Consider the following 17,300-nt stretch of genomic DNA (forward strand, 5'->3'; position numbering starts at 1 on the left):
TAGCACACATGGGTGCCACACCCCCAGGAAGGCTGTATGGCTGTGCAGGAGTTTGGGGGAGAGGTACAGGTGAGAACAGGGAACCCGATGCTAGAGTCTCTTGATGTCACAGCTCATTGGAATTTAAGGGCAGCCCTGAGGGGCAGAGCTAAGGGTTTACGTGACTGAACAAAGAGAAGACAACAGAAAGCAATTCCCCACCAGGCAGCACACCTTTGTGGAGAACCGGAGCAGGTGGAAGCCACACAGAGTCACATGTGGCTTTGCAGCCACAAGGCAATGACAACTAAAGCAAAGGAAGGAGAGGGGAAGGGGAGGCCACATTTTACTGATTTTTTTTTTAATGCTTTTTACTAAAGTGGTAGTTTCCTTAGCCAGCCACTCCAGAGAAGTTGACATTTCAAGGCCCTTTAGGATAAATAAATATAAGAACAATTAGGAAAACATCTGTTAATAATGAAGAGAAATATGTCATGCCAGATATTAAAACATAATATAAAAGTTTGATAGTTTTAAAAAACATGATACTGAAACCAGAATAATGTATGGAAAGCATATGGAATAATGTCAATTAGAAAAGAATGAATTACTCAGTATATGGTGTTATTATGGTTGTCTAGCCACTTAAAAATATTAGACTGCTATCTGCCACAGCTAATTATAAAGTAAATGCCAGTTGGATTGAAAAAAGTAAAAATTTTAAACTTGAAAGGGGATGAGTATGAGTAAAACTTTTTTTTAGTTTTGGTGAGAGAAAGATCTTCCTAGGAATAACACCCAAGGCAGAAACAATAAGGGAAATAAATGTTGTTTTCACTACATCAGAACTTTAAAACTATTTATACAAATAATAAATATTGTACACATACTTAAGAAGCAAAATGACAAGTGAGAAAATATTTGTATACAACAGACAAAGGGGTAATATCGTTTTTGTAAAGAACTGTGGCAAGGATAGAAGAACATACCAATAGAAAAAGTGGGCGAAGAACATGAACAAATTATTAAGAAACAAAGAAAAATGAGCAGACCACATATAGAAATACTCTTTTGGACCACTAACTAAACAATTGCAAGAATTAAACATTTGGATATGAAATCTTACCAAGGAGGTAACAAGAGTTAGAGGGGGAATCTTCTCCAGGTTGGGAGGGTATAACAAGATAGTCGTGTCTGTAGACTTCTGGCGGGAACCATAAGTTGTAGACACTTCTGGGAGAAATTTAATAATATTTGCCAAAATCTGTTTCTAAGAGTTTATCCTAAGGCAATAGCAGTACAAAGAGATACATATAAATTATTTGTAATAAAAATAATCAGAAACAATTTAAATACTTAATAAGAGGCTATGGATAAAATTGCAGTTTAGTGTAACCAGTGGGAGGGAAAATGTATCAGTGCTTTTCATATTATATTTCACACACTGGGCCCTGAGGGCTCATTTTGTAGACCTGCCCAAGATAGGCCTGGAAGCTTCTGGCTGTCACCTAGCCTCAACCTGAGCTACCCAGGCATCCTGCACCGGGCCCAGGATAAAATTAACATTTGATGAAAGGCTTTCACTGCCTGAAAAACTCTGAATGCCGCTTGTGTAGATGCAGACATGAAAAGATGTCATAAAATTTTTTGACAAAAGATTTTCTTGACATGATAAGATGGTCATAAAATTTTTTCCAGGGAAAAAAATTAGGTTGAAAATCAGCATATATATTATGTTCTCATTTTTATATGTGTAATCTACTGTATTATATATGAATGCACTATCAAAATTTAGTCTGGCTATTTCTGGGTGGTGCCACCAAGGACTTTTTTTTCTTCTCTTTGCTTCTATTTCTCTGCTAGTATGTCTGTAATTATCATGTGTAACTTCCATTGCTAAAAACAAAGAAGGTAGAGGCTTCTACCTTTTATGATGCATAAAAGGTAGAGGCTAAGACGGAAGTACAGAATTGGACAAGAGCACTTTGAACAAGAAGCTGCCTTCCTATGGGTAGGAGACACAGGCAACATTGAAGGTAACAGAGGATGGCTTACCTAATACCCAGACTGCATTTCATCTGTTCTGTCCCTGAGTGTTAAGCCCCAAACGGTCACTCTTTATAGCAGATGGGCTCCGCTGATCAGAAGGTCAACAGTCTTACCACTGCTGTGTGTTTGCTGGTGACACATCTGACTGGGGACTTCCCGGTACAGCCCAGCACCTGTATGAGAAAAGTAATTCCAAGCATGTGCCCTGGGTGGACTCTGGGGACACATTTTTACTACCTTGGTGGAATTAATTCTAAAGCATGGTTTCCTAGTCTTTGAATCTGATTACTTCCTTGCCCATTCCTTTCACAAGTGAATACATTGTTAGCCCATCAAGTGGAATCTGAGTGGGGCCCAGGAGCTGCAGATCACTCTTAGAAGTCCAGGCTCTAGGACCTACAGAAGATAAAATTTGAATTTTAACCAGTGAAAGAACAAGAGCATGCAGGAACAGTGACTAATGCTGTCGAGGTCTGCAGAAACCCAGCAGGGATCACATCCCTCTGATCAAGAGGAAAAGCCTTCCAGCCATCTCACTTGCTCTCTCAATCCCATCCTGCTCTGTGCTTATTTCCTCACCAAATTCCCATGGCTTTTTCTACCCAGAACAACTTTCCTCTATTCCTCCAGGAACCAACTCCCTTACATTGTCAACCACATCACAGTAGGTTCCCTCCACCCTCTGCCTCCTGAGATCCCTGGTCCTCCTAACATCTCTGAAAAGGATGCTTCTCAGCCTTCCTTCTGAGAACATCAAGGCGTGGGGGTGGTGTTGACATTTTCCTACCTCCCTGGATCACTTCTAGCTCCCTTCTCCTCCATTACTGCATGTGCACTGGTCTGTTCCTTTGATGCTCATGTTACCATGATTGCCTTCTACAATGTTCCCTCTGTCTGACCACACAGCCATGCTCCTCGCCCAGTCTCTTTCTCACCTTTCATACTGTCCTCATCTTGAGTGATTTTGATGTCTACATGAACAAACCATCCAACTTCTCTTTCCTTTGAGCAGAAAAGCAAGCCAAGGTCCTCATCATGATTGCCTGGACCCTCTCTTTCCTCTTCTCCATTCCCACCCTGATCATATTTGGAAAAAGGAAACTCTCTAATGGTGAAGTACAGTGCTGGGCACTGTGGCCTGACGACTCCTACTGGACCCCATACATGACCATCGTGGCCTTCCTGGTGTATTTCATCCCTCTGACAATCATCAGGTAAGGAAGGGGCCAGCAGTCCAGACCCATGGATTTCCTGGTTCGCCAATTCCTGCTCTCCTTCCCTACAGGTCTTTCATTGTTCCTGGTGTCCTTGAGGGAAGTGGCCAGACCACAAGATTTCATCTAAACTTACTGTTTATCAAGCCCAACTTCTCCAAAGTAGAGTGAAAGAAGGGAACTAATATTTTCTGAGTATGTACTATGGGGCAGGCATTGTGCTAAGTGGTTAACAATTGTCCCATTAACCACATTACAACTCTATGAAAGAACTGGTGTCTGCATTTCATGTGTGGTAAAACTCAGGCTCAGAGAGGTCAACTTGCCCAACATGGCACAGGATTTAAACATGGGTTTTTCTGATTTCATGCCTGTTCTTTCTCCTATAGCATGTAGTCTTTCAAATATAAGACATAGTGCCAGTTTCAGAGACCTTATAATTGGAAAGATAGGCAAACTTGAAACAAAACTGAGCAAAAAAGGAAAAAAAGGCGATATACACAAAAACTATGCTAGAAAGTGTGGGCAATGAGGTCAGTTAATGGCAGGGAACACTTGTTGGAAGCCACCGTTGAAGGAGAGAGGAAAGCAGGCTCCCTGGTGACTGGGGGTTAGAGTAAGTGTGGTGACAGGGAAAGGGAAGGCAGGCGGTGTCAGTAGGGGAGGGGAGAAGTTGGCAAAAAGCTCTTTCTGGTGGGGTGAGGCTCGATTATAAAGGGCCTTAACCACCAAACCATAGATGGTTTGTCCTGCAGCCAATGGTGGCCACTGATGGTCTTTCAGCAGAGAAGACCACAGCCACCTGGAAAGGCAGGGTCTCACTAGTCATATGGCAGGATCGCCTCTGACTACGTGGCTCTGTGTGGGTGGATGAGATGGGATTGAGGGAGACGCTGGCATGTTGAGTGTGTATGTGGCCAGGCTGATCCTGTTTTGAGTGTCCTCAAGCTTGTCATGGAGCGTCCCATAATTTCTCCTGGTTGAAGGAAGATCAGCCTTTGGTTTCGGATCATATAAATAATGATGCAATAAAAATCTTTGTATTTAAATTTATTCATGAGTCCCTGATTATTCCTTCAGAACCCATTCTAGTGGAATTCTTAGATCAAAGATGATGCTCATTTTAAGACTTTAGATGCATATTCATAAGCTGCCCTATAGAAAAGATGTATTCCTGCCAACAGCAAAAAAGAGCTCTGATTCTTCTTCCCCTGACCCAATGGAAGATGACGTCACTTCTTTATTAAATCTTTGTCAAACATAGAGGTTGTGAAAAAGTGTCTTACCGGGGCACCTGGGTGGCTCAGTCAGTTAAGTGTCTACCTTCGGCTCAGGCCATGATCTCACAGCTCATGAGTTCGAGCCCTGCGTCGGGCTCTCTGTTGACAGCTCAGAGCCTGGAGCCTGCTTCAGATTCTGTGTCTCCCCCTCTCTCTACCCCTCCCCTGCTCATGCTCTGTGTCTGTCTCTCAATAATAAATAAATGTTAAATTAAAAAAAAAAGAAAAAGTATCTCACCATTTTAATATGCATTTCTTTGATTATTAATTAAGTGTATTAAGTATTTTTCAAGTGTTTTCTGACATTATGGGAATCACGTATTCTTGCTCTTTGCTCATCTATAGTCTCATAAAATCCCAAAGCTGGAAAAATGTCATCCATCACATAGTCCAGCCCCTGAATTTTTCATAAAAGCAGGCTTAAAAGAAGCAAAATGACTCACCCAGCATCAGAGATGGAGCTGGGCAGGACGGTGATCCCATAGCCAGCCCAGCAGCCTTGCTGAGGTTGGAGATTGCCCAGTCATCTCTGCTGAACTGACAAATTGACGTCTACGTTATTTCAATGTACTGCCTCCTTTCTACCAAGTTGAACTTGGGAGGAATCCTGAAGGAAAGATGAAGGGTATTTAGACAACCAATCAAAGGTAAGTCATAGCATCGTTGGAAAGGGGCACATGGAAGAGGAGGGGGACTAGTCGCAGGGGTGAGCATTTGGGAGGAAGCGGCTTCCGCCGTCTGTCACACAACTGACACATCGATTTCAGTGGCAGTGTATGTCCTTGTTCTCTCCTGATTGATTTCCCATCAGTTCACGAAATCAGTCAAAACCCCTGCTCAGCAGGGTGAATACAGTATGTGAACCACATGGCTCCCACTGTGCTGTCTGGCCAGATCTGTCACACGGCTCTTTCACTGTCCCTAATCTTCCCCCATCAATTCAAGCTGCTTCTTCCCATCAGGACCTCTCAAACTTGCCTACAGCCCAACTTGTGTGTTCTTGTAGTGTCCTTGGAAAAAGCTAAGTATAATTTGATGATGAAGGGATGATTTCAAAAGCGAGTTTCCCTCGGCCCTCATCCTTCTCCTTGCTCCCTAGCTGTGGTGGAACGATGGAGATTCAGAGTGACCTCCCTCCAACCTTGAGCTTCTCTGAAGGGTTTCCTATCTCCTCAGTTAGGAGCTTCACTCTTTCATGGTCAGGCTCCTCCTGTTGAAGAAAGAACTTCTCTCAGGGGGATATGGCTCCACCCCATCAGCTCCTCCTCCCTTCTTTTTTGTTTTGTTTTGTTTTTTAATTTGAGAGAGAGAGAGAGAGAGAGAGAGAGAGTGGGGTAGAGGAGCAGAGAGAGGGGAGGGAGAGAGAATCCTGAGCAGGCCCCACACTGAGCATGGAGCCAGACTGGGGGCTCGATCCCATGACCCAGGGACCATGACCTGAGTGGAAATCAAGAGTCCAGTGCTCAACTGACTGAGCCACCCAGGAGCCTCTTCTCCTCCCTTGACACAAGACCAGGCCTAAATGGAATCTCGTGAGGAATTTATTTGTTTATTGTATTCCAGCTAGCTCCTCGGATAACTTGTAACAATTTCATATCTCTCAGAGCTAAAGTTCACCATTGTTGTTTTTAGTTTTCCTTCTTAACCACACTGTGGATCCTTGCGTTTGATTCTTTTGCTTATAGTTCTTTTAGGTAAAGTTAAACTTTCAATTCCAAGCTTAAGTAGACAAAAGAAACAACTCAAATAAGATGTTCATTCACTTTATGAACCATGCCTCATGCTTCATTGTTCTTCAGGCATGATACACACGTACATATATATACATATACATACATACATACATACATACATATATCCTTACCAAATTGAGAGGCAAAAAATACATATGTCATTGTTTTAACTTGTATTTTTTTCATTACGGATGAGATTTTAAAAATTTAATATGTACATTATCATTTTTTCTTTTTTAAGTAAATTACATATTTTATTCTTTTACCCATTTTTTTCTCAATTTTATTTTGTTTTCTCTCTTCTTTATTTTCAAAGATATTCTTTAAGTAATGAGCTTTTCATGTTTTCAATCATTGAGGATATTTCCCTAGTTTGTCATTTGCCTTTTCATTTTGAATATAGTTTTATTTTGCTTTTGGTTGATATGACTGACATAATTATGAAAGGGGAGACAGCATGAATTAAAAAAATCAGAAATGAGAAAGTCTTGGGTGCCTGGGTGATTCAGTCAGTTAAGCGTCCGACTTCAGCTCAGGTCATGACCTCGCGGTGAGTTCTAGCCCCGTGTCCAGCTCTGTGCTGACCTCTCAGAGCCTGGAGCCTGCTTCAGATTCTGTGTCTCCCTCTCTCTCTGCCCCTCCCCTGCTCACGCTCTGTCTCTCTCTGTCTCAAAAATAAATAAAAACATTAAAAATAAATAAATAAAAAATAAAGAAATGAAAAAGTCAAATGAATAAATTTAAAAAGTTAAAAGAATCGTAGGAAAGCATATGCAAAACTTTGTATAAATGCAGGAGAAAATATGAATGAAATGTATATGGCTTCTCTCTAATACACCCACGTCTCACACTGTCGTGTATGCACATTTACTCCTGCTTTTCTTTACATTGTTGCCTTCCATTTCTTTCTTAGGAAACTGCCTCTTCCACGTACTTATTTCTACTTTGATTTAACTTTAAAACATTAAAAAAAATTTTTTTTAACATTTATTTATTTTTGAGACAGAGACAGAGCATGAATAGGGGAGGGTCAGAGAGAGGGAGACACAGAATCTGAAACAGGCTCCAGGCTCTGAGCTGTCAGCACAGAGCCCGACGCGGGGCTTGAACTCATGGACCGCGAGATCATGACCTGAGCCGAAGTCAGCCGCTTAACCGACTGAGCCACCCAGGCGCCCCAAAACATTTTTTTTTAATGTTTTATTTATTTTTGAGACAGAGAGAGACACAGCATTAGTGGGGGAGGAGGAGTGAGGGGGGGAGACACAGAATCCAAAGCAGGCTCCAGGCTCTGAGCTGTCAGCACAGAGCCCGATACGGGGCTTGAACTCACGGCCCATGAGACCATGACCTGAGCCGAAGTCAGATGCTTAACTGACTGAGCCACCCAGACACCCCGATTTAACTTTTTAATGATTTATTATTTTAGTTATTTGAAAATAATTTCTGTGTTGGGAGTACATTAAAAATGTCACTTTAAAAAAACATATTTGATTTGATTTGACAATTGCCCCAATAGCATTTAGTTTTGATGTTACATATGAATTAGAGATCTAACTTGAATTTGTTTTTTTTAATGTTGGTCATTTGTCCCCACACCTTTCACTGAATAATCTATCTTTTCTCCATGGTATGAAACAGCAATTCTATCATATGCATGTTTATATTATAAATACTCTCATTGTTTCTGGGCTTGTTAGTCTCTTCAGTTTGTTTTTATCTTCTTTTTTCTTTATCTTGAGAGATATTCTTTATACAATAACCTTTTTCTTTTTTTACGAGTTGCAAACATGTCCCTAGTTTGTCATTTGCTTCTTCATTTTAAATATGGTTTTATTTTCAGTTCATCGTAATTGCCATAATTAGGAAAGGAGAGAACATAGAAATAAGTAGGTTAGGTTCTTTTTTGCCACTAATTCCACATTGTTTTAATTATTATAGCGTTATATGCATTTAATATCTGTTAGGACAAGATGGCTTGTCTTTCTCAAAGGTCCCCTGGCTATTTCAAGGGAGTTACTGATGTTCTTCCCTTCACGCACTTCTCCAGCCAGAACAAACAGGGACGTCCCTCACTCCTCTCATGACTGTGCCTTTGTGCACATCATTCCTTGTGCCTAAGCACTCCTCCACACTCACCCTGCCTTGCTTCTGGAAACTCACTTCACATTCTTCATTTGTCCCTCCACACACCAACTCCACACAGAGCTGCTGCTGCCAGTCCTGGACCAAATAGTGCCTCAGCTGTTCACCCATAGCCTCCAACCTCAGCTCATCCCTGTCGCCATAAAGGCTTCATGGTAGTGTAATCACCTGCTTGTGCGGCTGTATCTCTTGAGTATAGAACTTTGTCTCTTAATTTCTGGATTCCAAATCCAGCACACCATAAAGGCCCAATGGACAAACTGCCCCAATCACAGGACAGAGATGCTGTGTCACTCTCTCTCTCTCTTACACACACACACACACACACACACACACACACACACCTATCATGGAAATTTCTGGCTACTTAGTACCTAGATCAGTTTCTGGCATATGGCAGATCTTTCATTAATATTTGTGAAAGGAAAGAAGGAAGGGAGAAAGGAAAGGGAGAGAGGATGAAAGGCAGAGATGGGGGGCGGGGAGGGGGGAGAAGAGAAGAAGGAGTTATATTGCCTGTGGCAAACTTTCAGGAGAGCTGTGTATGAATAAAGATTTAGCTGCTCTGCCATTAATTAAATCAAGCCTCCCAGGACTTGAAATCACAGTGACTGACAATAAAGGCAATACAATGTTTTTCTGGGTCAACACAACTCCTGTTATTTTAAAATTTACTTGACATAACTGTCTAACTGTTGCTGGGAAGGTTATTAGCCCCGGTGTAATTGCTTTAGTTTAGCTGTGGTTATTTTCTTGTGACTTAATTGATTTCTCATTTTTCTATCATTTTCATCTCTGTGACATAAAGATAGAGGCATAAAAGATCCATGGCCAACGATTGCAAAGTAATAAGTGGAAAAAAGCACATTTGTCATAGAGCACTGATTCGTGTTACATGAAAAAAAATCCATTTATTTTGCTTGGGGAATGGAGTTCAGACTGTGGGAAAGCCCTATGCTAAGGTTGGTACAGCCCAGTAGAGTTCATGGCTATGGTGGGTAAAAGGACCCAGGGGCTGACCAGCACTGTCCCTGGGCATGAGGTCCAAGGTCAAGGAGAATGACCCATGATATTAGTAAAGGAAGGGATATACTATATGGTGTTACCTGAGGGGTGGCAAGAGTTATACCTTTTGAAAAGGCATTCTTACTAATTTGCTAGGTTAGGGTAGGTGTTTGTGATGGGCTTTCCAATATCCATTCCACAATAAGCTGCTCATGGTCGCCTCTCCCCTCAGTATGTGAATGGTTTGGGAATGGCCAGGTGACCAATTGTAGCCAATGAGATGTGAGGGAGTGTTTCTGACAAGCTTTTGGGAAAGATTTCCCCATTCTTAGGGAACAAGCCCAGGAGAGGACAGCTTCTCATCTTCTGGACATTGCTGTCTCTGCATTGACACCTAGAACTGCTGTAGTCTGACTCAGGGAGACACCTACACTGAAAAGAAAAGAGACAGGGATGGAAGGAATGCAGATTTGACCCTCTTAAGTTACAATTGCGGAAGATAAGAAATATTCTAATTTCTTAGAACAATTTGAGTTGGGTGTTTTCTGTAACTTGCTACAAAAAGCATCCTGATACCCAACTGTCCATACTTGCTGGTTCCAGACATCAGTGAATTCATCTGAACTACCGAAGTCACCAGAGTGAACTCTTCTGAGAAATCTCAGTTAATTCTGTAGTGCCGAGTGAGTTAATAAAGGCATTCCTTTCACTTTCTCTGTCCAGGAGCCCATTAAACATGGTGTCAATGGATTGTGTATATTGGGACTCTCACATTTTTCTTAGTTTCTTAAGTATCATACTCTTTCTACATTCTCCCCCCAAAGTTACTTCTGCCTTCATGTCTCCCAGAACCCAATGACACAGTCCCTGACTCCTTGCCTCTTCCCACACATTAGTTATTTCCAGAAATACATGTAGAGCACCCAACTTCTGCCAGACCCTGGACCAGGCAAAGGGGATACAGAAATGACAAGACATACATCCTGTTTGAATTTAAGAATCTTCTTGTATAACAGAGAAGGCAGCCAATTAAGGAAGGTGTTATAGCAGTGTGATGAGTGCTATGGTAGGGCAAATAGAGAGCCCCCTTAGGGGATCCACAGCAGACAGGCTAAGCTGGTCTAGGAATCAAAGAAGTAAATAACTAGAACCATATATAGTATGCGTGACCCAATACAGCCCCCAGAGGAGGCTGTGCACCCTCCTTAACAAGTTTGTTAACAAGTTGGTTAACAGTCCTTGAAGTCAGAGGACCCAGGCTACAGTCCCATTTTCTAGTTGTGTGAACTCAGACAAGTCACTGAATCTCTCAAAACTGAAGTTTGACCCCCAGAACAAGTCAGGGCCCTTATTATATACTCTTGTGTCACCCTACATTTTATCTCCATATGATTTTGCTCCTTTATAATCATATATTACTGTGTCCTCATTTTATTATCGTCTATCTCCACAAATACAATATGAGCTCCATGAGGGGTAGGACTCTGTATTTTTCTGCCGTGGTATCCACAGTGGCTCAACAGGTGCCTGATACAAAAAAGTGCTCAAATGCATATAGTGGAATGAATTAATTAATGCAGGAGAGAGACACTTTCAACTAAGGAGTATTCTTAAAGCCCCTGCTGGGAGAGGAGAAAAAAAGGCCTATCCAGTGAAGCACCAACTCCCCCTGCCTGTCTTCCCTATGCCTGACCTCCAGCGAGACCTTTAGAGCACAATTCGACACCATCCTCAGGCCCCAAAGGTGAGGCAGAGATCCAGCCTTAGGCCCTGTCTGACTCTGAAGGCGTATGGCTCCAAGATTGCAGTGGACATCCATCAAGTCCCCAGCCTTGTGCTGAGTCCTGCAGGGGTCAGGCACCTGTAGTCTGAATGGGGTTCTCTCATGGTGTCTCAAAGGAAGAGCAAAGGTTTTGTTCTGTTTCCTCAACACTTCTTACACATAATCCAGACTCAGAACTAAGGAACCAGGTTCAGGCATCCTCCTAAGAGTCCTACAAGGTTTTCTCGGGCTTAGGCTTTCACTCTCCTCTCACCATGAGCTGCCTCTATAAAGAAAATGAAAGAAAATGGGTCTGTGTCCGGATAGTCTTCCATAAAATCAGGAATTCCACCTGCCAGTTACCGATAAGGGACACTTTCTTCAATCTAGGTGATCTTTCAGTTTTCAGGTTTCTAAGGAGCCTGAAGGAAAGCTGCACTTGTCAAGAGAATGGAAATAGATTGAAGACATGGAAGAAGTTGGACTAAAAGAATGGAGATGCTATTCTTTAACTCTCTTTCTACAAATGGGCTATTTATAGGTCTGCTGATCTTTAGGACATGACCACCACAGACAAGAATCAGTGTAACCAGTGTTATACTATCATGGAAGCCCCAAGGAAGAGGGAACTAATTATCACTGGGGAACAAGCACAGCTCAGAAAGGTTTCATAGCAAAGTGAAATACAGAGAATAGGCTTAAAAATGCATTTCAATGAGAGAGCAAAGCGGATGCTGACAGATGGAAGACACTGGAACTCAGATTCACCCAAAGTCAACTACATGTGAAGCATGGAGTCAGGGTTAGTTTTGTTGGCCTGCCCCTATTGGCTGCTCCCATCACTGATATGGAGAAATGTCATTGAGAGACAGTGGGGTGGAAGGAAGCAGGATGATGATGATAAGGTAAGGAAGGCAGAGGCAGATTGTGGGAGGCTTTGGATGCCCTGCATAAGAGACTGGATACCATCTTGTAGGAATGTGGAGACACTGGAGTGTTTTAAGCCAGAGAATGACTCTGTGTCCCAGAGCTCCACCTTGATGGTGGCATGGACATTCAAGATGGTAGCTGAGTAGAGGCATTGGAAGATCACCATAATCAGGCAAGAGGTCACAAGGGGTGCTCATTTGGGCAGCACACATACTGAAATTGGAATCATACAGAGAAGATTAGTATGGCCCTTGCATGAGTATAAAATGAACATTCATGAAGCCTTCTATACTTTTAATGGGTATAGAGATTCACTTAGGGAAGATGATAAATTCTGGAGATGGAGGATGGTGATGGTTATACAATGATGTGAATGTACTTCATGCCACCACACTGTGCACTTAAAAATGGCTAAACTGGTAAATTCTGCTATGTTTATTTTACCACAATAAAAAAAGTTGTCAGGGTACCTGAGTGGCTCAGTTGGTTAAACATCCAACTCTTGATTTCAGCTAAAGTCATGATCCAGGGTCATGGGATCAAGCCCTGAGTCGGACTCTATGCTGACAGTGCAGAAGTGCAGAACCTGCTTGGGATTCACAGTTTCTCTCTCTCTCTCTCTCTCTCTCTCTCTCTCTCTCTCTGTCTCTCTCTGTCCCTCCCCTGTGTGTGAGTTTGTTCAGTCTCTCTCTCTCAAAATAAATAAACATTTTTTTAAAATTGTCGAAGTATAAAAAAAGAGTTTGGAAGGATCTGGATTGATGCTGAGGAGCAACAAAGGAGAGGAAGGAACAAATCATGGAGACATTTTGAATGGAAAGTCCACAGAACGTGCTGATGAAAGAAATGAGGAGGGAGAAGGAGACAAATATAATTCAGAGATTTCTCTGATGCATGACTGCTCTGCTCTGCTCTAACAAGTGGCCTGATTTGGGTAATAAAGGGACACCCTACTTATTAGGAGCTGTTTTCCACTTGCCTGATTGGTCCTATGTAGATTAGGTGGGGATGACTTAGTCTTAAACCGCTAACACATAAGACCTTCCTTAATTTTCCTTTGTGTATATGGCAGGTGGTCAATGAATATTTGAATTATTAATTGACTTAGCACTGAGGTTGCAATTGTAATACATAATTAATGTTTCACAGTGGTTGTAACCTTTCCTTATATTTCATTTCCTGGGGAAAAAGTCTCCTTGCTATAACAAATGTCCAACTTAGGGTAAAGAATAGACTCACAAGTAATTTTTTTCTCATTTCTTCTTTAAAGTAGACTTACAAATTCCAGAAAAATCCCTGGACAGGTAGATGAGAAGGAGTGGGGATGCTCGAAAAAGGTCCCAAGCTCACCTGGAGCATTCAGAGGAGTTCAGTGAGCAAGAATAGGAAAAGCAATAAGGAGCAGAAGGTTTTAACACAGTCATTAATTAAGTTATATTGTAAAGATCACTAAAAACAATTAGTGCTTTGTCAGCTACTGCAGACCAGAGCTCTGATTTTGTTTTAACCAGTGATTCTCAGGAGGGAAATTTGTGTAGTTCTAAAATAAAGCAATGCTTGACAGCTGGGTGGCTCAGTTGCTTAAGCCTCTGACTTCGGCTCAGGTTCAGCTCTCACAGTTCATGAGTTCGAGTCCCCACGTCAGGGTCTGTTCTGACAGCTCAGAGCCTGGAGCCTGTTTCAGATTCTGTGTCTCCCTCTCTCTCTGCCCCTCCCCCACTTGCACTCCATCTCTCTCTCTCTCTCTCTCTCTCAAAAATAAATAAACATTTAAAAAGATTTAAAAATAAAATAAAATAAAACAAAATAAAGCAATGCTTTGTCCCAAAGTTTTTGTTGAGTTTCTTAATATATTAGAAACAACAAATAACTGATTACAGTATAAATTTTTATATTCATTAAAGGGGACAAAAGATACAAAATTTGCTGATGCTTTTGAGTCACTTACACTTTGCTTTCCTGTTAGGTATTGATTATATCATGCGAAAGTGGATGTGATATTATGTGAAAAATGGAAAAGAAAGAGGGGAAAGAAAAATGGCATTTATTGATTGAGTCTCTGCTAATTTCCAAGCACTGTGCTTGGCATTTTCAATGTTGTCACATTTGATCCCAAAAATCTCATAAGAAGTTTGCATTATTAACTGCATTTTAGTGTCAACAGAGTGTGTTAGTTGGTGCGGGCTGCTGTAACAACAGACAGACAAGACTAGGTGGCTTGTAAACACCTGAACTTTACTTCTCACAGTGCTGGAGGCCGGAAGTCCAAGATCAGGGTGCCAGCACTGTCAGATTCCGGTGACAACCTTCTTCCACGTGGCAGACATCTTGTTGTGTCCTCACATGGCAGAAGGGGCTAGGGAGCTCTGTGGGGTCTCTTTGATAAGACCACTAATCTCATCCATGAAGTCTCCACCCTCATGACCTAATCACTTCCCAAAGGCTCTACCTATCACTGTGGTCATTAAAATTTCAACATATAAATTTGGGGGTGGAGATACATTCAGCCTCTATCACTCAGTGTATTGCTTATCTATTGCTGGGTTACTCAATGACTCAAAACAACATATATGTATTAGCTCCAGTGTCTATGGGTCAGGAGTCTGGACATGGCTTAACTGGGCATGTCATCAAGGTGTCTGCCAGGGCTGGGATATCATCAGAGGCTCAACTGGGGAAGGATCTTCTTTCAAGCTCTCCTGGGTTCTTGGCAGAATTAATTTTCTGGAGGTGTAGGACTCATGGCAGCAACAGAGAGAGACACTAGCAAGACAGGCACTAGGCTTATATGCAATCACAGACATTATCACCTTCGGCCCACTGCACGGATTAGAAGTAAGTCACAGTTCTCACCGCACTCAAGGGGAGGGGATCTCACAAAGTCATGAACACCAGAGACAGGAATCATGGGGCCACATTAAAGAGTGTCTAAGGTCAAGGTCATACACTGCTACTTGCTGGTTACAAACATAAATCTTTCTGACTCCAAACCCTGTGTTTGGATTCTAATGTCAGCTATTCTTCAGCTATATCTCTAACCACCTGAGTTATCTTGAGAAACCATTTCACTTCACGAAGTCCTAGCGTCCTCCGTTAAAAAAGAGGTAGCTGTCATCTTCTGGGATTCTATAATCAGCAAGGACAGGGACCAGGCATGGCGTAGAGACCCCTCCCTCCATACCTCACACTCCGGGACCTGGGAGTCCTCCTGTCTCTGCGTCTTCACTGTAGGAACCCACCAGCCATGTTAATATTACCTCTGCTCCTTTCCACAGTGTCATCTATGCCATTGTGATCAGAACCATTTGGATTAAGAGCAAAGCCCACGAGACTGTGATCTCCAACTGCTCCGGTAAGTCTCTAATCAGAATTACCCAACTCTTGGGTAATTTTGCTTCTGCAGTGTTTTTTGTTTGTTCGTTTGTTTTGTTTTTTGTTTTTTTCTGGCAAATATGAGCTTGCGCTTTGCCTGAATACAATAAGCCTGCATTATTCTATCAGGATTCAGCCAGCAGAGCAGATCCACCAACGGCTCTCCCAGTAGGTACTGTCTCTTTCAGGTGGCCTCCCTAAAAACTCAAAGAAGGAAGGAAGGGGGGACTTTGGGGGCCATGATCCAAAGCCCCCCCACCCCCCAGTTTCTTAGGCCTGGCAAAAAGGAACACCCTGGAGGACACTGGGGTGAAAAGACAGCTGTCCAAGGAGCACACATTCGGTGAACATGAGCTTAGACATTTCTATCTGACTTAAATTTACAGATGGAGAAAACTGCTGTCTATCCACAGAACAATCCTGGACCCTAAGCTAGGCAAAGAATGGCCAATTTCACCTCAGCATGAGCCTGAGACCACCTGCTACATCCCTTCCCCAGATCCTGCTGCAGTAAACCTTGATGCAGAACACCTCCCCCATGGCAGGCACTGGGACCTGAAGGCCTAGCCTGCCTCCCAAGCAAATATTACTGGACCTGATGGAGACCAACCTGGAGAGAACTCAGTGAACCAAGTTCACTTTGCCAGAAAGAGAGGGGCAAGGGCTCCTGGTTTTCCATTTATTATAATGCAACTAGTTCTCTCCTCAGGCTCCCCACCTCCTCCCGTTCCTTGTACACACACGCATCCCTTCACACACCCAGTCTGTCACACACACACTTACGCACTCATATGCACTCACATCTACATACTCACTCACATGCACTCACGCAAGGACAGCAAGCTAGAACGCAGCTATGTGGACTATGAAGAGTTGGTTTCTGTTCTAGATGTGCCACTAAGAGTTGTGCCACCTTGCAATAAACTCTCTGGCCTTCAAGAGGTGAAGATAAGGGGACAGACTAAATGGTCTCTAAGTCTACCTCTTTTCAGACTTTGAGCCAGTACCTTTACTGGACCAAAACCACACTCATCTTCCTCCCTCTTGAAGCTACTTCGTCCAGTGAGAAAGTCACATGGATTCCCAAGTGGGCACTGATAATCTGTGTCCCTCTCTCTAGAAGAATTGGTAGAGATGTGTGTTAGTGTCTTCATCTGAATTCAGTTCATTTCTGCTGTGTTCCCCACATGTCAGCAGTGCTACAAAGGACCGGGAATGCCAAATGAGTAAATGGCACGATTCCTGGCTAGAGGAAGCCTGTTCTCTTGCACTGGGTTTCAGCTCCGGCTGCACAAGGGATTGCCTGGGGAGCTTTTCAAATGCCCCAATACCAGCTACCACTGCCTGAGAGATTCTGATTCACTTTGTTTGGAGGGAGGTCTGGCATCATTACTTTGGAAAAGCTCTTCAGATGATTTTAATGTGCAACCAGGTTTGACAACCTCTCATCCAGTGGGAGACACAGTTATAGGCAACTGACTCCCACGATGATTGACGAGAGTAACCCAGAGGTGTGTGCAGGCTGCTTGGAAATTTTCTGCCCGTGAAATACCTATCGTTCAGCTCGCGGCTCATTCTGGCCTCTACACAGATCCTCCACACAGACTCCCTCATGTCAGTCTAGTCTCTGCATCCTGGTTTTTCTAGAAGAACAAGAGCCGTCGGGAAGAATAAACACAAATGCATTCATTTTATTTATTGTGAGTGGCTTTGGTCAAAAGTCAGAATATTTGTCTGAAAAAGGAAAGGAGGAAGACATCCTTCCTCTATCAGGTATCAGATAAATACATTGAATACTATAACTGTTGAAACAGTTATAGTATTTATTTAA

The 17,300-nt window shown here is 42.5% G+C and overlaps 1 protein-coding gene and 1 non-coding gene across 2 annotated transcripts in view; both read left to right on the top strand.

Moving 5' to 3' along the window:
* NPSR1 (neuropeptide S receptor 1) overlaps window positions 1-17,300 on the top strand; it is a 154,000-nt gene that overhangs the window by 110,047 nt on the left and 26,653 nt on the right. The window contains exons 5-6 of the mRNA XM_043589237.1: window positions 3,041-3,242; window positions 15,373-15,449. Coding sequence (XP_043445172.1) covers window positions 3,041-3,242; window positions 15,373-15,449 — 279 coding nt within the window. The remainder of the gene's footprint in view (window positions 1-3,040; window positions 3,243-15,372; window positions 15,450-17,300) is intronic.
* On the top strand, window positions 12,287-12,393 carry LOC122488790. The gene has a single exon (XR_006298713.1). It is a non-coding gene; the product is annotated as a U6 spliceosomal RNA (small nuclear RNA).

This window comes from Prionailurus bengalensis, chromosome A2 (assembly GCF_016509475.1).
Source record: "Prionailurus bengalensis isolate Pbe53 chromosome A2, Fcat_Pben_1.1_paternal_pri, whole genome shotgun sequence".
NCBI classification, from domain to species: Eukaryota; Metazoa; Chordata; class Mammalia; order Carnivora; family Felidae; genus Prionailurus; species Prionailurus bengalensis.